The sequence below is a fragment of the Cyclopterus lumpus genome, chromosome 13 (assembly GCF_009769545.1).
Source record: "Cyclopterus lumpus isolate fCycLum1 chromosome 13, fCycLum1.pri, whole genome shotgun sequence".
Classification (NCBI taxonomy): Eukaryota; Metazoa; Chordata; class Actinopteri; order Perciformes; family Cyclopteridae; genus Cyclopterus; species Cyclopterus lumpus.
The window spans coordinates 5,160,012-5,185,097 of NC_046978.1; the positions used below are offsets into that span (position 1 = coordinate 5,160,012).

The 25,086-nt window shown below is 41.9% G+C and overlaps 1 protein-coding gene across 1 annotated transcript in view; it reads right to left on the reverse strand.

The window, feature by feature from the left end:
• The window catches only part of sipa1l3 (signal-induced proliferation-associated 1 like 3), a 62,692-nt gene that overhangs the window by 19,794 nt on the left and 17,812 nt on the right, over positions 1–25,086 (reverse strand). The window contains 11 exon segments of the mRNA XM_034547812.1: positions 334–508; positions 1,101–1,289; positions 3,449–3,579; positions 7,673–8,033; positions 8,036–8,560; positions 8,563–8,610; positions 8,612–8,659; positions 9,077–9,138; positions 9,141–9,239; positions 9,242–9,798; positions 16,202–16,285. Coding sequence (XP_034403703.1) covers positions 334–508; positions 1,101–1,289; positions 3,449–3,579; positions 7,673–8,033; positions 8,036–8,560; positions 8,563–8,610; positions 8,612–8,659; positions 9,077–9,138; positions 9,141–9,239; positions 9,242–9,557 — 1,954 coding nt within the window. The 5' untranslated portion in view covers positions 9,558–9,798; positions 16,202–16,285.

The following is a 25,086-nucleotide window of genomic DNA, read 5'->3' on the forward strand; positions in this document are numbered from 1 at the left end:
CTCATTTAAAGTAACTTGCTGTATTCAAAATGCTAACTGCATGGATGATACTTGAAAATAGGGACAAAATTCATTATGTTGTCATAGGAGAGATGATAATTACTTAACACGTTTCTTACACCGATATGGCAAACAAGAGGTGCACGTTTAACCTTGTGCAGCCGATGATCCGACGGCATTTAATTTAGATATGTGCCATGATAAAAATGCTGAGAAAATATTGTTCAGATTACAAAGAGTGTAAAGATTGGCATCTTGACTTTTATGTAAAGACGACTCCGGCGCTTATTCGGACGTAGAGCATTTCTGAGAGGAGCTCTTCTGAAGACTCACTCTTTGTGTCGAGCTGTGCAGCGTATTTGGTGAATCCTTTTAGAAGGACCTGCTCCCCCAGCAGCTCCAGGAAGGCAGAGAAGGCGGGTGACGCCTCCTCGTTGTTGTACATCTCCTCCTCTGTGCTCTGGCCCGCACGGCACAGCAGAACACCCACCTTGTGCTTCTGACTCAACTACACGGCAGCAGAGAGACCACATTAGCAGCGCACACACAAACAGCTGAAGCACTGCAGTCTGAACCTTGTGCTTTTAATGCACCTTGTGTCAAAGTAGATGTTACAACCCAGAGGCATATATAGATGCACTTACACATTGAGCACCACTTCATTGCTGTAAAAAAAATAAACACCTGCACAAACAAAAACACCTCCGCCTTGCACTTCACCCTACATTTAATAAAATGTGAGATAACATAGCTAAACATTAAAGCTTTTATGGTTACACACTCATGCTCAAACACACCACACCCTGCTCCACTCAGCTTTCACTGACCTCAGTCCGATTTTGTACTTTGCACCAACTTTAAATCAGTTATGTTTCAGACACTTTAAACACACCATCTAAGCAGCACCATGAGCCTCTGTGTCACTTATCAATTCATATTTTTTGCTTTACTGCCATGTCAGCAAGCCTGACTTACAGTCACTTTATGTATTTAGCCCAAAAACCATTTCAATGGAGGCTCAACTGTTTTACTGTTTTTTCCAGTTTGATCAAACAAGACCATAAATGAAACGCAAATACAGACACAGATGCAGAACTCACCCCCTGTTCGTCCAGTTTAAGGAGCTGCTCTGTGACTTTGGGGGTGCTGAGCGCCAGTCTCAAACAGGAGACGCTGAGCTCAGGGACGACCTGCTCCAGGACCTCCTTGAGCGGCAGACCCCGCACGGTGCCGTGCCTCCCTGTAGACGCCACCGCGTCCTCTAAAATGGAGCCTCGCAGGGTCACAAGCTGAAAGTGGGGACAGAAACATATATTTTAAGAATATAAATATCTAAAATCACAATGAAAATGACTATTGGTATCGCATTGTTGATTTAGGCCCCTTAACAGTTTTTCGTGAAAAAAAGAAAAATACATTTTCATATGGTCCCCTTTTATTGATCACTTTACTCAGACAAGGAGCCTTTAGTATTTATCTGTCTACTTATTAAGAAATGTTATTGACTTCCACTTTCTTCTGCTTCCCTCTCTCTTTAAATCAAAAATATGCACTCTGTTACATACTTGTTTAGTGTTAGTTTTAAATTATTTCCTTTTTTAAATTTTTCGGTTTGGGTTAAAACCTTACTTTTGCTGTGTATAATTGGATAGTATCACATACTGTATATGGGCTACGATAATTTTAAGTTTTGACTCAAAGAGCTGCGTTTCTTTTGTTCTACTTTAAAAAAAAGCAAAAAAAAATGTGTTTAAAAAATCAATTACTCCATTTTGCAAGAAAACAAACAGGTAGAGCTGACCGAGACAAACAGTAACGCGAGAAAGACACAGGACAGCATACATAGTAATGCTATGATATTAAGCTCAGAGGTCAGGCTCAGCTACAGTACCACGCCTCTGGATAATTAGTGGATGATTAGCAGCCTGGGAGCTTGAAGTGGGTCCATGAGGAATGGTCTCACTCCTCATAATAACACACGCACACACACACACTGGAAGTGCACTGCATGGAGGATTTTAGGTCGAGCAGTATTGTCAATTAATATTCTGCTCAGTATTGTGCTGCCACAGATTGCTGCTCCCCAATGAGAGGAAATTGACCTGCTTCAAAACAGTGCGGCTACAATAACCTCAGATACAGTTGGGAGGAATGGGCTGTTCTCTTTCTCTCTCTCTCTCTCTCTCTCACACGCACACACACACACACACACACACACACACACACACACACACACACACACACACACACACACACACACACACACACACACACACACACACACACACACGATGCTGGGCAGAAGCGTCAGAGGGCTATGTGCATAAGTGTGTGATGAGAAGAAAGAGGAAGTCTCTCCACCTCGCTGCGTCAGCACTGCTGCACAGAATTAAATGACAGACTTAAGGGGAATGGATATTTGAGAGCAGCTGCGGCTTGAGAGCAATCAATCTTTTATTCTGTGTGGGAACAGTAGGCCTGGGTGTGCTGGTGTATGTTAGCTGAGCTCTGTGTACTTAGATGGCGGAGCGGCTCCATTGTTATACCAGAGCTAAGGTGATGAGGCCAGGCAGCCATATAATCCAGCTAAAAACCACACAGTGCCAGAGGAAGACAGTCGGCCATCATGAACAGACGCAAACGTTGCTGTTTATTTGAGTAATTTTTACGACGCTACACAGATGTTTATAAAATATTAAACTATTCATACAGACCTTTTCACCTATGAAAAGACTAACAAGACTAACTAACTACTGTGATTGATCCAAGGGCTGCAACTAAAGATTATTTTTGTAAAAGATTAATCTGTCAATTATGTTCCTGATGAATCAATTAATTATTATTATTATTATAATTTTGGTATAAAATATGGCACACAGTTTCCCAAAGAACCCATCATCATTTAAAAAACAAAAAAATATCGGGAACATGTCAACATTCTGGCTTGAAAAGTAAGCAAATCTTGAAAAGTAAGCAAATCCAAATGTTTGTCGATAATAACTGTTATAGTTTGGTGCTCTGGAGGTAAAATTACTGAAAGTAAATTGACATAAAAGATGCGTTTGTAGTCTTTGAACAAATCTGAGGGAGAATCTTAACTAGTTCTTCATGTTCACCAGCCCATCACGTAATGCATTACGAGTATTTTAGCCATCAAAGTGGAAAAGTGGTTGGGTGTGCTTCCTATGAGAGCACACAGCCAGTGTTTGGCTTGGCTTTGCGGAGACTGGGCAGGTGGAATTTTCCACAGGCAAAGAGGGGAGAGAAAAGCGGGGTGAGTGGTGAAGAGGGAGGTCAAAGCCAGGGCATAGAGGGTGAGGAGAGTCACAGGTAGGAACAGGAAGGAAAAATAAAAGTTAATTTAAGCGTGCATACTCACACTGACTCATCATCACTGTCACTCACAAATCCTCAGAACAAACACACACAAACGGCGGATCGTTCATACCTCACTTGTTCTGACGATGAGGCGGTACTGGTACTGGTCTTTCAGGTCTTTGGTGTCTTCCAGTTTCTCCCTGCGGATGCTCACGGCCACAGCGCCCATCTTATCGTCTGCCCCAAAGTAGTTTGAGTGCTCTTTTGAAGGACAACAAGAGATGGAGATCATGTTAGGTTTTGTGTTGAGGAGAGAAATGTCTGAATAGGGGTTTGTTTCATCTGGGGAACATCGTACACAGGTGATCGGTTGTTGGATACACAGAAAGGCAAGAGTATGATATTTTTCAGAGCTGCATGTATTAGTCAAAGGAATCTGCAGGAAATCAATCTGGAAATCAACATTCCCGATAGGTGATAAATTATTTCAGCATCTTTTAAGCAAAAGAATCCCAAAATTCACACGTTTTATCTTCAAAAATGTGATATTTCCTGGCTTTCTTAATAATCTTATGATAGTAAACTGAACCATTTGGGGTTTGGGACTGTGTGTCGAATAAAACGTGACACTTAAAATCTTTACCAACATTTAATAGACTGTTATAAAATATTATTACGCTTCTATAACCCAAAAGAATGAAAATCAGAATTGTTTCTCAGTACTAAACTTTAAATAAATGTTTTAGGTTTTGGATTGCTGATGCAATTATTATTTATTTTATTTTTTTCCCAAACAATTAATCTTTTTTTAAAATGTATTTAACAAAAGAACAAAAAGTATCGTGGTTTGATAGAATAAAGAGAGAAAACGGTGCATTAAACTGGTTCTTCTTGGACTTGCAGAGGAGGGGCATTTAGTCAAGGACAGGATTAACAATGACATGCTATCTAGAAATCAATACTAAAGTAATTACAAAATCAATTTAGCTACCACAAGGGAATAAAATACCATGCAAGACTGTATTTAACAATTACATTACATTACAACAACAACAATAAGACTGTATACACAATATAAATACAAAGAACAAACAAAAATGAAGTTTCATAAATCGCCAATTAACATGCTGTGGCTTGTTACCACTGTGTGGGAACGCAACGTAATCATCCATTAAGAGGCTGACATTAAGAGGCTGACAAAAGCCATCAACGCACTTCACAAGCATCTTGCCAGTCCTCTTCTAAAGCTCCTAAACTAAGCTGTGGTAATGCCACAGGCAGTGTGGGAGTCCAGAGACACCAGACACTCGGGGAGGAATATAGCTTGACAAGTATTCCTCCTCGATCCCCCATCTGACTGGAGTGAACAGAGATTATTATAGATATTTGATGAGGCTTTCTCGTACAACACTACCACAGTTGCATTCTGGGGGACAGCTAAGCTAGAAACGAGTCAGCAGAACATATTTTTGGAATGATAACCTTTATCTGTGTGGCTGCAGGCCTGTCACACACAAACACACACACGCGCGCGCGCACACACACACACACACACACACACACACACACACACACACACACACACACACACACACACACACACACACACACAGTCCTAACAGCATCTGTCACTAATTAGGGAGCAGCCAGATGATGCTTGCCGAGAGGAAGTTTCATCCCCCGTGTCTGAATAGGTGATGTTAACAAGAAAGGCCAACAAACACGTGTACACGTGTACACACGCACACACACACACACACACACACACACACACTGAAGTTGGGTGTTACTTCGGACACTGAAAACCGCATGTAAAACAAAGCTGCAGTGGCTGACTATGTTAAGTGGTACTTGTGATTGTGCAGAAAGGCAGGTAGTGTATTATCAGCTCAGAGTTTGCCAACAGTCCAGTGGCAGGTACAAGTGTAATGAAAACTCTGGGAACGTTGCCAGCTTGGCCCGCTCTGCTCTGCTCAGGCCCAGCTGGATTTTAACAGCCGCAGGATGAGATTTGGGGAATAACACTGGAGAGCCGCTACGCTGAGGAGCCCAAGTTAGAGCTTATAAAATGTGAATATTCCCTGGTTTTCTCACTCTTTTATAATAGTAATCTGAAATGTGTTTTGGGGTTTGGACTGTTTGGTCGATATATTAAATAAACACATTATAAATATATCACTTATTTAAACTTATATAGACCAAAAAAGCATATTCAAGAAAAATCTGAATATGTTTAGGTTTTGGTTTGCTGATCGCCATCTCGGTGCTTGGGAAACTATGATGGGCTTTTTTTTCAGACATTTTATAGACCAAACAATTAATCATTCACATTGAGAGACATGTTATTTTGTAAAAAGAATGTCAGAAGAATAGATATCAAATTAAACAAGGTAAACGTTCATATAAGGACAGGGTTGAAGGACAGATGTCCAATAGTAACATAAGGGGCCTTTGGAACGGTATGAAATCTATTACTGGTTATGGGACCAATAATCCCAGTTTGCCTGGTGCAGGCTTATCAGTTCTTTGCAAGGTTCGATGATTTGGATTTCTCTGCATCTCACGAGAACATCCACACTTCTCTCGCACTGAGTAGTCCTGAGGACTGTAGCCCAGCAATTTTAATAAATGTTGAGGAGGTTCGACAGCAGCTAAAGCGCCTGAAGATTAACAAGGCAGCGGGCCCTGATGGTGTCCATCCATGCACGCTGAAGGTCTGTGCTGACCAGCTGTGCTCAGTCCTTCATTACATATTTTCCTTATCTCTGTCTTCATCACAAATTCCAGTATTGTGGAAAACATCTTGTCTTGTTCCTATCCCAAAGACAAACAGTGTGAGGAGCCATAGTCTTTCCAACCTGAGACCGATAGCCCTGACGTCTGACATAATGAAATGTTTTGAAAGGGTTGTCCTAGGTCACTTGAGTAGACAGGTCTCAGTCTTCCAGGATCTCTTGCAGTTTTACTTTACTTTTAAACTGCACAATACAACGATTGCCTGGGTCTTGGATTACCTATTGTCTAGACCGCAGTGTGTCAGGCTTGATAAAAAACTTTCTGACACTATTTTAACTAAAACTGGAGCACCACAGGGAACAGTTTTATCCCCCTTTTTATTCTCACTTTATACAGCTGACTACAGGCAGAGCCATGTGTCCTGTAACATCCAAAAGTTCTACTTACCCGAGGCAATGACCTGGCCTATAAACGGGAGGTTGAATCTTTTGTCAGCTGGTGTAATGACAACTTTTTAAAAATAAATGTTGGAAAAACCAAAGAGCTAGTGATTGATTTTAGAAGGAAGAAGGAGGAGGTCTCCCCAGTGATAATTGCGGGTCAGCAGATAGAAATTGTCCAGTCATATAAATATCTTGGGGTCCATCTGGACAGTAAATTGAATTGGAAAAAGAACACTGATGCTGTATTTAAAAAGGCTCAGTCAAGACTTTTTTTCTTGAGGAAACTTAGATCCTTTGATATCAGCAGAAAGCTTCTACATGTTTTTTTATCAGGGGATCTTAGCTAGTGTCCTCTTCTATGCTGTGCTCTGCTGGGGGAGCGGCATTACTGCGGATGATGAAAACAGGATCAATAAGATGATCAAAAAGGCTGGCTCAGTGATGGGCCTTCCCCCGGACTCACTAGAGGTCACTATACAAAAGAGGACACAGGGCCAAGTTAAAACACAATCATTTCTTTTGAAGGCCATCCACTACACTGTGTTTTAATGCACTCAGAAGTTCATTCAGTGAGCGACTCAGGATGCCTCAGTGTTCTACTGAACCACTCAGAAGGTCCTTTGTTCCGGCACCAGTTAGATTTTTTAATGAACACCTTTAGGTGTTTTTAGATTTAGACTTAGCATCTTTCTGATGGTCATGTTTGATGGGGCATCTTCTGGTTTTGTTTGTTTTGTAATGTGTTACTTGTCTGTTGTGCTCTGTGGTCTGTGTCTATTGTTGTCTGTATGAATATTTGGTGGCAAATGAGTTTAATTAAGGGGATTAATAAAGTTTTCTAATCTAATATAATCTAAAGTGTCTCTAGAGCCCAAGGTAACATCTTCCTGTTGAAATGAATCTTTATTTTTAAAAAGTCATTGCAATTGCCTGGTTTTTGAAAGGTGCGATGCCAAAAAACTGTCCTACTTGAACAATGCTCTAATTTTTTGAACCGTTTCAATTTACAGTTTACAGCATCTATAAAGTACAACAAAAGATGTATGTTGTAATACTGCAAATCATAACCATGTATATTCCTTTACTTTTAAATATGTCTGATTATTGTGAACCTTGCATCAACATCAATGAATAAGTGTGATATCTGAATTATAGTAAAAGTGTCTCAGTGTTACCTTTCCCATGGAAGTAGTCTCTGTAGTACCTGGCCCCCAGGTCCACATGCTCTATGCCGTATAGTTTCAGTCTGTCCAGTCTCGTGACCTGCTGTTCAATAGGCACCTCGAGCACTGAGACGCTGGCATTACTCCTCCTCAGCCAACCCCTCGTTCCGTCTCCTCCTCCGTCCCGCTCTGCTGACGAGCTGAGGAAGCTGATGTTGCGCTCACCATGGCCTCCAGTCTCATTGAGGAAGTGGGGGCAGCAGAGGAGCAGTGGGCTCGAGCTGTGGGCTCCAGGAGGCCCGTCCAGTGCGTCCATGCCCAGGGAAGGTGTCATGGAGCTGGGGTCATAGCTCAGGGTCAGATCCTCTATGCTGCGGAGTAAACTGGGTCGTTCACACTTGGAGCTGAGGATCTGGAGACAGACAGGGACACTGATGCAGCTGATGCCCCCGTGGCAGTGTTCCTCCTCTGGGCAGCGTAGCCCCGCTGAGCCGCCGCCTCGTGGAGGTCAAATAGGATACTCTGTGCATCGAAGTGGACAAAGCTCTTGGGGCACACCCACGGTTTGTAGGAGGCGTCTGCTAAACCCCGGCCGCCCCCATCCTCGCTATTCTCACCTTTCCCTCCATCCAGCTCGCCGCGACTAGAGCTCTTAAGTTTCCTGAACAAAGAGGAGGTGCCCAGTGACAACTCCGTCCCTCCACTCTTCTTCCTCACTCTCTCAGCTCCGTCCTTCCTTCCTGTCCCCCTGTCGTCCCCACCTGGAGGACCAGGCGAGGGAGCGGAGGGTAAAGGTGCGCTTGGTGGTGAGTCTGGAGCGCGCAGCAGCTCCCCGAGGCGTATGGGTGCTGAGCTGCGCTGGTCAGGCCTCTCCTGGTGGAACTGGCTGAGCATTGTCAAAGAAAACTCTGCTCAGGAATGCCCTGTATGTCAATGGAGGAGGTGCTGCCTATACTCTCGGAACAGGTTTCCCATTCCGCATCCTCCACGAACCTCCACCTGGAAGGCAGAAAGGAAAGAGAATGTTCAGTTTTATGAAGATATACCAGTGAACACAAATCACATTGATATTATCATTAATATTTTTGACCTACTAAGTTCAGTTAGTTTAGGCGAGTGTAAAAGATGCCTCTTTTTGTCCTTAATTCTGCCTGTTTGTCATAATTTATGACATAAGGTCGAGTTTCAGTCTCGAGTAATAGTGCTCATAATCTTGTTATGTTTTGGGGAGCTCTGTGATACCAGAAAAGATACACATTAAATGCAGGAAAGTGCATCATGACCAGTCAAAGTAGTTCTTTGCAACTTTAACTTCATGTGTTTGTACAAAGTCAGTGTCAACACAAAACGCTTCAGAACTAAAAAGGCCTTGAACCACACTGCAGGTGTGAACACGACAGGACATTAAAGACTCACCTCATTTTCGTCCTGTTCGCTCAGTGTCACCTCGCTGTTTGAGCGCTGTCTCAGTGGAGGAACACTCTCAGGCTAAAAGGGCAACTTCTTTCGAAGCCAAACCCTCCTCCTCTGAACTCTACATCCTTGGACCGTCGCCGTGGCAACCTGGTAACTCCTCCCGCACCAAACCAATGTCAGATAACAAGACTGAAGAAGACATTGAAGTGGAGCAGTCATCTCCGTGGTGAATGAGGCCCATTTGCCCATTTTCAAGCAGCGACTCCCTGGACTGCGCGCGGCGTGGGGGCCATTCTGCAATCCGCGCCCTAACACCCATTTTGGGCACGGAGACGCGTGGTTGGATGACCATGTCTGTGAGGCCAAGAGCTGGGTGGCCATTAGGGGTATGGCGAAACGGAGTGTGCTGGGGCAACCCTCCTCCTCCATCCAGGAGGTCTGAGGAGGTGCAAGTGACCCCTCTGTCTCTGTAGCTGTTCATGGCGCCCCAGGAGAGCTCAGGGCAGGGAGGAAGGAGGCTGGCATCCCATGTCAGGAGGGGTGCTGGGAAAGAGGAAGAGGAGGGGCCCCACACACACTCTGCTGACGGTGCTACGGCGTCCAGCTCCCAAAAACATTGCTTTTAACTGGCAAGGTGGAAAGGATTTCACTGGTCCATTGAGGACCAGTTTGAGTCAGGACCGATCGTCTTCTTCTCTGACTATTTTCAGTCTAATGCAGATCTGAGAACAGAAGAAAAAAATATATAATAATTCCAACAAACCAGCTTCAGAAAAACTGCATCTTTTAAATCACAGAGCTTCTGTGACCCAAATATTCTCCACAGGCACAAAGAACAACTGAGCGCAGAATTTAGAAAAGAGCGAGTCACTGAACTGTAAAACAATGCAAGACTATTAAGACACAGTGACACAGAGAGAGAGAGAGAGAGAGAGAGAGAGAGAGAGAGAGAGAGAGAGAGAGAGAACAAGGTGAGGGAATATCACAGCGGATTTCTTCTGGTAAGGCTAATCTTCAGGAGGCTGACAAGGGATATTATTATCACACACTTGAGTGCATGTGCGTTCACACACAAACACTCATATACCCAGAGGACATGAAGGCTGTGGCAGCTCTGCTGCAGATTAAAACAACTGAAACACTTTGGCTGGAAAGTAATACAGATCCAAACAGATCTAGTACACAGACCATTTAAACACCTCGTCACTGTTGCATATTCATAACTCGTGTATTGTATTGTTTTTGTGGAAATGATGTTGTTTATTTCTGGCCAAGACAGAAGCTAATGTTCCCTATTCTACTGATCCTACAGCATAAACAGAGCGAAGCTAAAAAACAAAACAACTGCAACTTTGAGATGAAGAGATGAATGTGGACTCCGAAAAGGGCGAAGGCACAGAGTGACCCAACAGCTGGAGGGGTGAGTTGGGGTGAATCCAGAAATAGAGTGATCGGACAGAGTAAAGAAAGAGCAAGGAGGAGAGCGGTACATTGCTCAGTGAACCACAAGGGCGTGCTTTAATATGACAGTCACAGTGCGTCAAGTCTTAAGAACCTACCAGCCTTGCAAAGACTCTTGTTTACTAAAAGAGCCTCATACAACTAACACAGTATCTGTATTGATGAAGTATACTGTTCGTTTTTTATTTCATAAGGCCTTTAAATACCACATTGAATACCAATTGATATCCGTTTCATAATCATACTGACCAAAGTATGAAAGTATGATGGAAAAACAAGTTGGGACAATATGGTCTATAATTAAGTATTATCATATCACATGTGTTAGTACTTGAAAGCATTGGATAAATATTTGATGATATAAAGAAATTTAAATATTGTGACTTGGACCTAGATAAGTGGCAGAAAGTTGATGAATGGATGCATTAACCAGACGTTTTCTACCTCTGTTGGTCTGATGATAATGAAACTCCACAGAAAGAATTACATTGTGCAAACAATCCAACATGGTCTTTATAAGTGCATGTCTGCCAAAAGCATGCAATCAGAGACAAAAACATTGTATAACCAACATAACTTTTTTTTTTTTTAAAGACACTAAATTCAAAGCGATAACTTGATAACACAATTCAACATGAGGTATGGAAAAAATGATACACACTTCGCATAAACGTCTAACATGTAATTGTGCTGAAGCCATTTCTGCCGTAGTCAAAATGCGACTCTTCCTTTCTCTTGAATTTACTTTTCCATTCTCGAGCTTCTTTCTGATCTCGTTCTCATTTAGCTTTCCATTCTTAGATCTAAGCTTATTTATCTACATATCATATATCTCAAACCGCCCAAAAAAAAATCTAAGGGGGAAAATGCACTTCATTTGCATATCTACCTTTTAAATAGAGCTCTTGTTCTGCTCAAGTCTTGCTAGTTTGACTTTTTCATTTTTCTTTGTCAGCTACAAAAGCTTCTTGTCATTCTTTTCTTGCACGTTTGTCTGCATCACAGCATTCGATTTAACCACACATTTCCCAATACACTGCTTACTTATTGAAGCAGTTTCTTGTCCAGCTTTTATTTAAATGGTCACTGACCCTTCAAATGTCACAAATGTAAAACTCGTTAGCGTGATTAACCAGAGGAGCAGTGACATTATTACTCTACAGACAAAAGCTTTCAGGAATTAAATTGTATGATTCAACCACATGCAGAAAAACACAAACCTATACAACTGTATAATCATTTGGACTCAGGTCTAACCACAATAAAATCTGAGCACTTAGAAAAAATAATAGCCTGTAGAAAGAGTACATTAGGAAATATTCTGTTGTGAGGACAAATATGTGCTCGTCTCTCTCCAGCTACCTCAGTTTCTGTGAACTCAACAAATATCGACGTCTGGGTGGACTATCTCGTTACGAAAGTCCAATTTATATAACATCAAGCTTTTCATTGTGTCCAGGGAGCTCACAGTGGTTTGTGTGTTTTATGAACGCCTTTTATGAGTCCTGTCTGAATTCCTTTTTGGCCTCAAGACTATTACTCATACATGCACACAAACCCCAATTCACAATCAACTAAATCCAACTATAGTCGTCGAGCCACGCAAATGTAACATGTCTTTGTTTTTGGAGAACCCCAGGCAAAGGCTCCCGTTCTGATCATGCTTTCTGACAGAGACTTTCCTCTTCCGGAGGGCTGCCCTGTGATCCGCTATGAGGCCCAATCCCAGATTATTATCCATCCCCAGCTGCAAGAGCTGCAGAATGGCTTCATTATGTGTCTGAGGTGCCTGATGAGAAGGAGTGTGGTCTGATCTTTACCAGTGACTTCTGTCAGCACACTGCTTATTAGAGAGAACGTTACCGGTTCCAACCTATTCTTCAGAAACCAAGTTTAGTAATACTGCAGGGAGGAAGAGGAAGCAACACAAATAATGAGAAAAATACTATGTTCCATTCTGAAATGTTTAAACAAGTTACACCTCTGGTATGATGGAAAGAATACCAGAAAGCATCGGGCTACATCTACTCTGCTCAGAAGTGGGGAAGAAGCCAATAAACTGCAGACCAACAAACCACATATTTGCTCCGTTGGTGAGATGGAGGGGAGAGTAAAGAGCTAGGAGTAATCAACAGAACTATACAATATGATTATCAACTAAAAGGATCCAAAGACAAACAAGTGAGAAGAAAGAATAAATCTCCATCAAATATAGTCAGAATTGAGCAGACACCAGCAGGTTTGGCCCAAACTTCACAAGATAAAGTGCAGCCATTTAATGCCTTTTAATTACTCACACATAGTAATTATTCAGCTTTGGGGAGTACCTCCCCATTTTCGACTCTCCTTGTCGGTCCCATTCATGCTCTGCATGATGCAGGCTTGGCCCATGCACCACAGACACACACTGAGGCTGGTAATTACACTGGTTAAATGCTAGTAATGACAGAGTTAGCAGAGCTTCCAGAGGAATGAGTGTAGTCTGTGTGGAGGAGTTGCCCGCTGATGATGCAGCTTGCTGGAATGTCATACCGGTACAGTCTGACAAGAGATCCGCGTGGAGAGCTTGTTGCAAATGTAAAAGCATGAGAGATGAGGAGAGATAGACCTGCCATCTTTTTCTGTCTCTGCCGTTGTCAAAACAGAAAGCAGCCTAATTATGTATGAGATTAAAGAAGGGATGTGTGGCAGCAAGCAAATATCAAATTAAGAGATGTACGGGCAAAGACCAAAGGCTTCTGAAAATCTACAATTAACTAAATGTCAACAAACAAACTGCTGACATTGTGTCAAGGCAGCTCAAAACAGGTTTTTATAAATCCTTGGAGAAATACATCAAATATCAGCAGCAGTTACTGTAATTGTTTAAATTAAGCAAATGATGCCAGAGATCAAGCTACATTATGGGCTGGTTTGAAGAACAGATGGCTGTACATATGACTGGCAGATGGCTGACGGGAGCAGGGTAGAGCATGACTCTGTAATACAACAGTGCCGGCAGGGACGGCACATCCAGCATTCATGCCACCTTGTGCAGGCAGACCAGGAGGTGCCATCAGGGATGAACGACCTCGACTCATTTAGACGTAAAAACGTACTGAAATTATAGCCAGCCGAAGTGACACATTTTAAAAAATCATAGAGATGACATTTAGTTGAAGAAATGCATACACATAATCTCAAGCTTTGTGAGACAGCTTGAATAATGTGTACTACTGTTGGCAACACAGATGCTTGTTTCAGTTGAATCCGCAACAAAAAAATAAAGATGCAGACCTAAAAACTTGAGTCTTGACCTGGCTGACCTCCTTGCATAGCCTTACTGGGCTACACACCTTGAAATAAACTAAATTGAATTGCTTAATTATTTTGCAGATACATTCAAAGGACTTAGCTAAGAAAACAAGATACTCTGTATCCCTCTTTACTTGAGTGTAGTCGCAACACAAAGGGGTCTTTTCACAGCCCAGGAAGAAGGATTGCAATCACCAGTAACTAAAATGTGGCAGATGAAATATTTATTTTGCTTACGAAGACTAGATGTTGGACCCAAAGAGACAATACTGTAAAAGACTGTACAAAAAACAGCTCTGCTGGAGTCTACAATTAAAAGACATCAGTGATTTGCTAAAAAGGTCAGGGCCTTTAAAAGATATAGTGGTGTGGGTGAAGTTGTCTGTAATCAGTATGTTTCATTGAGCGGTGGAAATGGAATAGATAGCAATCATAGAAGGCTGATGAAGAGGCAACCTGCGTTCCTTCCTACAATAACAGATTTGATAAACAAATGAAATGTTGTGCTGGCACACAAACCAAATGTAGCCACATGGCTCTGACCCCACATCACACCTGAACCCAGCTATAAGGAAAACTTCTTTCATCTGACCTAAAATACAGTTAGTGGTCGTGGCACAAATGCTCATGCGCCACATTATTTACGTGCAACACTGCAGGCGATCTTGGAAGTCTCAAACTTGTGCGTCAGCTATAAACTGAATCTCCTCCATCAACAACAAACCTCTACAGGAAACACTGAAAAACAACATTGACATGTCGGAACATTGTGCTAGAAGGAAATACAGAGTTGAAGCCCCCAACTCTGGTCTATATTGAGCTTGTATGTGTGTTTGGTTTATCTGGAGGCGACATCTTTCCCTCTCAGACTGTTTAAGCTACAGCTCTTTGCCTGTAGCCCTCCTTTCCTCGCCACTAATTTTCCTACCCCAGTCTTTTCCTCAAGTCTTTCCCGACCCCGCTATCATTGTCTCCACTGATTTCCATCTACATTGTTTTGCTCAATCTTCTGATGTTGCTAGTGTCACTTCCATCTGCCTGTCTGTCTGTCTGTCTGTCTGTCTGTCTGTCTGCAGTCCCATGACACTGAGACAGCACAAGTGGAGGAGGAGGAGGAGGAATACCAGGCACCCCATACACACACACACACACACACACACACACACACACACACACACACACACACACACACACACACACTCGCACTAAGTCTGACAATTTGCATCTAGTTGGAGGATCACAACACAACACCATTCATCACTGGTTTGGTTGCAGGATAAAGAACAGATGAGTGGTGGTAAGAAAACAAGACGAGATGGAGGTGGAGAAACAGTGGGGAGGTGGAGATGAGTATATTAATATTCAGATATCACAGCGCTAGAATAAGATGTTTCAATCTCTCTGGATGCTGATTAATTTACAGAAATAATCCTTCTCATCTCAACAGAGAATTGTATTTTCACAGTACAGTAGGTCAGAGTAGAAAAACTCCCCAGACATCAAACATCAGCAGCAGTTAGTGTAATTGTTTAAATTAAGCAAACAATGACAGAGATCAAGCTACATTATGGGCTGGTTTGAAGAACAGATGGCTGTACATATGAATTCAGTGGCCTGCTCAAGGACACTTCAACAAGGTTAAGACATGAACCTCGGAGGTCGGATTGAAGGACTTCTAACCCATAGTATCTAACCGTTTAACAAGCAACTGTACTGAATATTAAGAAGAGATCATCTTCCAAAGTCTTTGTTTCTGTGTAGTTTCATGGTAAAACAAATATATGCTTATATGTATTCTATAATAATAATAATAATAAGTTTTTTTGGTTGGGAAAACTATTAAATAAAGTCCCCATGGGCTCTAGGATATTGCTATAGGTTATGGAAATGTCATCACATGACCCAACCCGATTGCAATTTCCCTCAAATAGACACTCAAGTTAAGTACAAGTACCTCCAACAATGTCACTTATTACCCTAAACCAAATCTTTGTGAATTATTGTATTATGTAGTTTCTCTTCGCTGTGGTCATCAGTGCAGCTCACCTTCATGGAGGAAAGTATATAAAAGGTGACCTGCTTCTCATTATCAGTACAAAATGCAGATGAGGAAATGCTTTATCTACAAAAAGCAGACAGCTCACCCCGACACTGCAGAAAAATGTCCAGGTCATCAAGTTAATTAGCCTTTTATCAAGTGTCTCTTTTATTATAACCAAACATTCTGCAAGCAAAGCGACTTACGGTCAAAGTTAAATCAGAGCATAATAAAGAAGACACATCTAAGTATCAAGACATGGACGAAATAGGCATATAAACACACATACACACACACAGACACACACACAGACACACACACACACACGTTACCTTGTTCTGCCTTCAGCTGTGCCGTATGCAGGTAAAGTGGGTGAGGTTTGACGTCACAATGCAGGGAAGGCTCAGTGTTTTACTCTGTAGGAAAAAAGAGAGAAATTGAGAACTCAGTTCATGTGTGTGCATGTTTCTGCAGCTGTTATCAGTTCCACGCTCATCAGGTCATCCACACAGACATGTCTATTGTTTGTGAAGAGTCTGAACACAGATGCCTGCGGCGGTTTCGCTGTGTGGCATCTCGCACATGCACACACATGCACACACACACCATGTATATAACTGATGTGTTAGTATTAGCTGAAATACTATGAATGAGAAATCAAAACAGCTAGCGGATTCCTTCCTTCCTCGGTACACTGAAGCATACAGACACGAAACACATGTGATGTCTTCATCATCCAGCTCTTTCTTGAGTAAGATAAAGGAAGGAGATGAGGAAAAATGAAGGAGTTTGTGCACTTTGATTAGAGGTGGAGGGGCCTAAGAACAGACGGGGAGGGTTCTTCAATTAGAAGTAGGACATAAAGAGAGGGGTGAAGTGGGGCCATCCGTGGGGGTGGGTGGGAATAAGCAGACATAATGTCCTGAGGGTAAGGCCATTACTGTCTGACAAATACAGTTCTAATCAATACTGATGAATCAGAGTCCACTTACGCTGCCATGGCAAGCATACTAACACTGTCTTTAACTGAGGGGCAGCAGGGGCGGATAGGGGTCAATGGTAGTGAGAGTGTTATTTTCCTTTAGCAAAGTGTCAGCCCTAACAAAGTCAGCAGCATCAGCATGATTCAAGGCCCTGGTTTCACTCCACTGCCCTGGAAATGAAATGAAGACTTTGTACCACGGTGCACAGCCTCCGTGATACACTACAGCTAATGTGTGAACACACACACACCCAACGTCCAAAGCTATGAATACAATGTTGTCACGCTTTTCCCTTGAAGAAGGGACATTGTTGCCAAAGCGTCAGCTCATCGCTGCCAAAGCGTCAGCTCGTCGCTCCCAAAGCGTCAGCTCATCGCTCCAGTCTACTCGGCAAATCATTTGAACATAGTTGCTTTCCAATAAAAAAACTATCTGAGAAACTACGGTACAACACTTAATAAATAAGTTAATTAATCACCTTAATTCACATCAACTGATGCTCATAGAACACAATGGACTTGCGATTCAGACAGCGGTCGTAGTGTGGAACCATCTCAAAATGGGCTTTCATAGAGAACAATAAGCATGGGTGTTTTAACATGTATTGTTTTGGCATTAGAAGCTAGACAAACCCTGACTAACTAGTAGGCCATAAACTACTTTGGCAAAGTGGTCAAACGGTCAATAACAGCAGAAGTAAAAGGGACACATACAAACATTATACATTAGCTGGTCTCTCTCTCTCACACAATTACTCACTCACTCAAACACACACACACACACACACACACACACACACACACACACACACACACACACACACACACACAACTCAAACTGCCACAGGGTGGAATCATCACCTCGTGACACTTAAAATGTTTCACAGAGTTGGTTTCTGCGGCATTGCTGATATTCCTGAAGTACCTGAAACTAAATCTAGAGGAGTTCTTTCAACCGAAACATGAACTGCTTGTGAAGTCCACTGGGTCAAATGACACAATGGAACTGCAGAACAACTACAACAGAGTAACCATGAACACCAGGATGAAGACAAATGACCTCTGTCGCCTCCACAAACACCACACATCTAGACATCACCTTAACATGAAGCAATTGTCTGGTGGAAGTCGACTCTGGTAAAGTCTTGCATGTCTGCTGCATATTTAGTCAGGGAGTCTCTGAATCCTGCCAGACAGAACTGTCAAACAGCCAAAGCACGGTTGGCTTATTCCTTGTGAGTGTTTGTGTACATTACAGTAGGTTTTCAGTACAGTAAGACTATGAGTTCAGCATAAATATTTATAGACATAAATAAACTCATATGTTAGGGATGTTTCAAAGAAGACATGCAGCTCTCTTATCATTACAGCAGCAGTGGAGCCACCACTGATGTGGATAAAAATAGAGTTGTGCTCACCGTCACTGCTGTGATCAAGACGGGATTACTGTCACAATAGTGATGTCTGAATATTATATATTTAGTATTTGCTGTGTCAGTACTCCTCCAGAGTTCAGCCGACTGAAGTTCCAACTGCGTGTTTGAAAAGAGATTCAGACTGTTTGTCTTCAGCTCTGGGTATAAGATGAATGCATGTCACGGTATATATCCATCCATCATCTGTTACTGCTCATCCTTTACAAAACCGGAAGGGGCTGGAGTTGATCCTCACTGACATTAGAAGAGAGGCGGAGGACACCGTTATATGGCACAGTGAAGTCAACACTTTCTTATTAGATCTTAAACAAGTATGTGATTAATTGCTTATTTGACAGACAGAAAAGCTACTATTTTGATTATTTTTGTTGTCAGGCATTAATTATCCATTTTCCCGTATGATCCATTTTCTCTGTTTAATTCTATTATTAATTGTATTTTTGTTTTTGTTTTGCAGTGTCGGTCAAAAAAAGCAAGCTATTGAAAGATTGTGATGTCCCTTTTTTATAAAACGATAACGGAAATAATAGTCAGTTAAAGCCCCGTTTTAAAATTTCACTTCTAAAACACTGAGCACACCTGGCAAATACAACAACACTTTTTATTTTGGAGTATTATCCTGTTCAAGCTAGTGAATTTGGAAGAAGAATTCTGAAGACCAATTTCTCCTTTTTCAAAATGGTTTACCTTTTTTTCTATTCTCATTATGGCCATCTGACAGAGATTGATATAAAACAGTTTCACTTCAGTGTTCTCCGAATATTGAGTCTATTGCATAGTCTTTGCATAATATGCTGTAGTCTGGCATGTGTAATGAGAACACATGCTGTAGGAGAGGGAGGAAACCCCTTGCAGAGAGGGGTGGGCAGCCCCATTCACACTCCAACACTGGGAGGTGTGGACTGCCACGCTTCATCCCTTTCACATCTCCGATCCCCTCCAAGCCCCTTCGTCTTCCCCCGTGATTCTAGCCATTGCATCTTATTCAAATTGAAATAGAGCGACATTGGTGTGTTGAGAGACAAAGAGAGCTGGCTTTGCTTCCTGTCGCGTGGCTCTGTCCTGCTGAAACGCTTCCCGCTGTGGAGGTCTTCATTAGGATGAGATCAGTATGAGTGGGAGTGTCGCATGAGGGCACGCCAACGGAAAATCCATGTGTCTGCTATAAATACATCAAACTGAGAGTTATTCTGATCTATCAGTAGCTGATCAATAGGAGTGACGATTTCTTCTAAACGTGAGACTGATGATCCGCCAATTCCAATGTTTGCATTATCTGATACACATCAGGCAGTGCATTATTGTTTTCTTACAACTATCACCCATCAAAAGAGGCCGTAATTATCTACTCACAATACATTTTGGAAAAAATCCTAAACTGCAAGTATGTGGGTGTTTGTTTAATAATTATTACTTGCCAACAAATGATTGCATCACGTTAACAATACTCCAACCAGAGCTTCCTTGACACAAACAATAAACTATTTACAAGTGGCATTTCTAAATGTTTAAAGGACTGAGTGAAGTCCACTCGCTGTCTGCTTTAAATCTAGGCAACATTAGAGGAAAATGCAGTGATGAAGTCATATGCAATACACAGAGGTCCTTTTTTCACCAAAAAACACTTGGAAATGCTGCCAAAGCTGTTTGATCGCTATGCTGGTTGCTATAGGAACGAGAAGGTGCACCAGCGAAAAGACGTATGATGTAGGCGGCAGGCCGCAGGCAATCAGGACATACAACCTGAAGAGTGGAGCATTAAATAATAAGAGGCAGTAATCCACATAGCCAGCATCAGCTGGTCACTTTGCAGTGCAATGTGTGTCACTGCAGCAAAGCTCTCACTACACCTGCTTCACACTCTAAACTCCTGCTCATGCAAGGTGCTGCAGAGGAGCTTTCTTACTTTCTAATTCTACCTCTATTTCTGCACTGTGCACCCAACCGTCCGCAGATCCGCTCCTCGTCCCTTTGTGGTTTCCTCAGTCTGTCCGTTTCCCCTCGCTTCCTCCCGCGACCACGAGCCAAACAAGCATCAAAGCATGTCAGAATGGGCTCTTAACTCTTCAAAGACATGAAAAAGCTCAGGGCAGTAAACGTGCACTCATCAGCAGACTTCCAGCATCTGTTACTTGTTTTTGTTTCCATGGCATAATCCAGTCTAGTGAATTCCGTGCATTTTCTATAGAAGGTTGACTTAGACACTATCTCTGGTGAAATAACCAGACATATGCCTTGCTCCAGAGCCAAGGCTTTTCAATTACATCTGCAAAGCTTGAACCTGGTGACGGAGTAAGTAAGGAGGATTAGCAGGGGAGTTTAAAGGGTAAACTTTAGTTACTTTATGACTGGAATTCTATGGGTTAAACATCTACAAAACACCCTCTTCGTCTTTAGATTGCTCCTGTAAATGAGAAGGACTTCCCAGTGAGTCCAGGTCTGCATGTCAGACGCAAGACCAATCAAACTCCTTCTGTTGAAATGAACACCACACTAATTATTTGATCCAAACTCAAGCCACAGGCCACATTCCTGACAATAATTAGATGGCTGAAAAGATATGCAGGGAAATAATGTTGTAGCAGGGTCTTAAATGTTGAAACAGCTGATAATGTGTTCAGATTAATAAATAAATCTTTAGTATACAAGCATATCGCAACCGCATAGACTTTAAAAACAGTACAAAAATAATAACAACAATAATAATAAAATATAACAAAATAATACAATTATAATAATAATAATAATAATAATAATAATAATAATACTTGACTGACTGATTGCTCACAATGCAAAATCAAACGGGCCCCGGCCTCTCTCCCCATTGGTGTGAGGTGATAGTGTGTGTGTGTGTGTGTGTGTGTGTCCTCGGGGTGACTTACACCGTCACAGCTGTTGCAGCTCCCACAGAGACATCTCAGGGGAGAACAGCGGGCTACTGCTGCTCCACACTGATTAACCCGAGGGCTTGCACACGGGCGATCGAGGAAACACTCGCTCTCACGCACAGTCACACACACACACACAGAGGCATGGCTGCTTGTTTACTACAGCACTTACGATATTAAAGGTCCTATGCAAAATAAAAGTATATTGAACACTTGTGTTTCCAGACTAGCAAATCTAATACATGCTAACGACCTATATCGCACCTTATTTCATCAGGATGATCAACATTACATTACATGTCATTTAGCTGACGCTTTTATCCAAAGCGACTTACAATCATGTTACATTCATACACTGTAGACACAGCTACAGGGAAGATGATTACGTTATTCAATTACTATATTATCACTGGTGTATTATGAAGCAAGTTAATATCTCAGAAACAATAAAGGACATCACTGCTAAATGCATCATTAGACAGAAATTGATTGTGCTCTGTCAAGAGGCAGCTGGGCAAGTTCGACAGCCAGTGCACCGTATCAGCGACACACGCTTTTAGAATTAGGAATAATGTTGAATTCATGTTTGCTCACTTGTCAAGAAGCTGACAGCTCTGTAGGCAGATCGTGAGAGCATACAGTAAATACATCTGTCATATTCAATCTGTGTGGCACAGTAGTGATGAGCTGGCGTTTCCCCTTCGTCCTCAGCACAGCTTGGCAGAACAGGTGCAGTCAGATCGCTGTGTGGCGTGGCTGCAACAGATTAGCAATTTGAGCTCCTGTTTCTAGAGACTCTGCTACGTAACAGAACTGGACAGCAGAGACCAATCTTCTCATGTTAATCAGACATATCTACCATGTATGTCAAAGCTGTGTACTGTGATTTGATTCCACTTAGAGTTCAGCGACAATACTGCCCCCCAGATCCCCCCAAAAAAAGATCTGCCATCTGATTGTGGTTCAGGGGTTGCTAATCACCATTACATAATATCACACAAACTCTATAAATACACACATGAGAGGCAGCAGAGGATGTGATTGTAATGCATCACTTTAGTGCCTGCAGGTAACAATTCAAGGTCTCTTTTTGAAGCTGAGATGTATAGCTGACACAGTGGGATGGCAGACATGTTTTGCATCTGTCGTGTTTTGCACAATACTTTTGTCAATCTTTTCTCTTACTTGAGCTTTCCCACACGGTTGTTTTCCTGTGAGTCTAGATTCCCTTATGCATATTTAGAGTGTGGTTCTAAACATTAAAAAAAACGGATGGTATTAATTGTATAACCTTACTCTCAGCTGGACCGCAAATAAGCCAAACGATTCCTTTAAGTACCCATAGCAGATTTGTAGTCTTGTTGACTTATTCTTTGATTTAAATGAGAATTTCTAAAATTGTAGACACGTTTTTTTATAGCTGCATTGTGTGAAGACAAATCGAACACCGATTAATTTATGACGCTCAGCTTATTTTGATGAATATAAAAGGAGAAAAGGTTTCTAAAACTCAAAATAGGATACAAAAGGATTTGTGTATCTGTGCGGGTATATTCCCAGGTAGTTTTCTACAATACGCCTTAATAGAGGAAGCGGGGGCAGAAGTGTGTCGACATATAAGTGTGTGTGAGTCTGTACTGCGGGTTATTTTCAAGGTTCTTCCTGTAACGGAATCAGAGCAGTGAAAGACTGATGAGGATAAATGATGATGAGGCTTCAGGAATAGAAGGCCTCCAGCAGGGAAAAGAGACGATGTGTCAAACAGCTGGGAGGGAGTCGGGGCTTTCCTCCGGAAGCTTTACTTTTATAGAAACACGATACCTGGCAGAGAAGAACTGGTTTCATGGTCTACATGAGAGCCATGGTTACAGCTGTGCACAAGAAAATGTCTCAAATAATGGTTATCTTGATTCCCATAAGGAAACTCCCTCCTTCAAAGGGAGGTCAGAAGTCAGGGTTAACAGCTTGGGATGCTTAAAGCACACTCCTTCTTCTCGATATATAAATACTGTGCTGCTGCAGTCTACTGACGTAAACAGATGTAGTCTTTCATTCAACGGCCCCCTGATCAGACTGCCGGCCAAGCAACTGACTTAAGAGTCCATCTCACTACTTCCAGTGACCGGATCAGGGAGGGTGAAGCGCAGGGTAAGCCTCAATCAAAAAAATTCCTAAAGCGCATTCCTTCACGCACCTCGGTAAAAACAAATTATTTAATCAGTACAAGCACAGAAAAGGAGCCAAAAAGGGTATTTAAGGCTAATAACGGGATCTGGCAACATTTAAGAATTAGTGAAGAAAAAGAAACACTGTAGTCAATGGCGTCATACAACGATCCCTCTGTATTGATCTCTGAAGTTATCTGATTAATAGAAGACAAGGGGTGCTCCAGTGGTTTAGAAGTTAAGAAACCAAAATATCATTAGTGCAAGTGTGGTCAGAGTCCTTCATTAATTTAAATGTTATTGTCATTCACCATTTCCCTCTCTCCTCATTTTCTGCCACCTTTCCACCATCTAAAAGTATAAACATATACCCATAAAATAGACACTTTAACTTCATTTCAATTAATCCTGTCATTTTATAAGCAAACATGTTGTGAGAGACTTTTGATTAAAGATCACAACGTATGTGAAGGCGACACTTTGATGTCCATTTTAAAAATATTTTATCACATTTTATACGCTATACAAACAACTTCTTGAAAAAGTAATAGGCAGAATAATCAACAATGAAAATAAGTTGCAGCCCTAGATGACTTGTGGACATGAACCTTGCAGTCCCGACAACATTTCCCACCGTCTCGTGGTCATCATCATCGTCAATGAAAAAATGCTGAAATGTGAGCAAAACCTCAAGTAGCGCTAAAAGGTGGCACACCTACTTGTAAACATAAAGGAGGAGTAGAGTTACATTGAGTGACGTCTCCATCTGTTTTATTTTTTAACATGGCTGATTAATAAGAAGTGACAATGTTGTCCTATTTTCTGCAACCTATTCTGCATGACGCATCAACAATAGCAAAATAGGGTCAATGTGTGAGTGTGTGTGTGTGTGTGTGTGGTGGGGTTACAGTGCAGTTAAACAAAGAGGGCCTCTGACACAAACCCCGGCAGTCTCTCTCTCTCTCTCTTTCTTTTTTCACCAGGCCTCTCACGGTTTGATTTTCCTCCCTGAATGGTGCCATTGACAGAAGAGGCAATTAGCGCCTTATTATGTGGATACTTTGCGAGCTCCCAGATGAGACAAACATGACTGTTGCAGATCATCTTTCCTTCAGTTACCGTCTTATTTATGATGGAGCCATGCCTTTTGCCTGATTTTGGGCTTTTGATGCAACGACTTCAGCTGCCTCCACCCAGCATTTGTGTAGCTGGCCTAGATAAGCTCAGCTGGCGGAGAGAGAGTGTGTGGCAGGGCTGAGAGATAGCGGTCAGAGATAGAGATAATAGTGCCCGCTAGTTCCTCTGATGTCTGTTAAATGACGGACTCCTTTGGGATTTCCTCCGTACATTATTTGCTGTCACTGGATTTGTACTGTATTCGGTGGTTAGGCCAAGACAAAGTGTGGGAAAGGCTGGGCATATTGTGGTTGTAATACTGTAAAGTCAAAATAATCTAAGTAAAAGTAAAAGTGTTTAACTGATGCCGAATTTGGAGATTGTTCAGTACAATTTCTGCATCATAAAACGAGGTACAGTATAGAGAGGAAGTATGTTTACAGGCTCACTTTTAATTGGCCATATTAGTAAAAAAAAGGAATGTCATAGTAGTATGTGATAGGATATGTAGGGCAGTCACCATTATATGTTTCTCTCAGGACATTCTGCCCAAGATTAAAAAGAAAAAATGGATACTATTAACTCTACATGATGCTTTACTGCAGGACAACAATTCTTTGCACACAGATC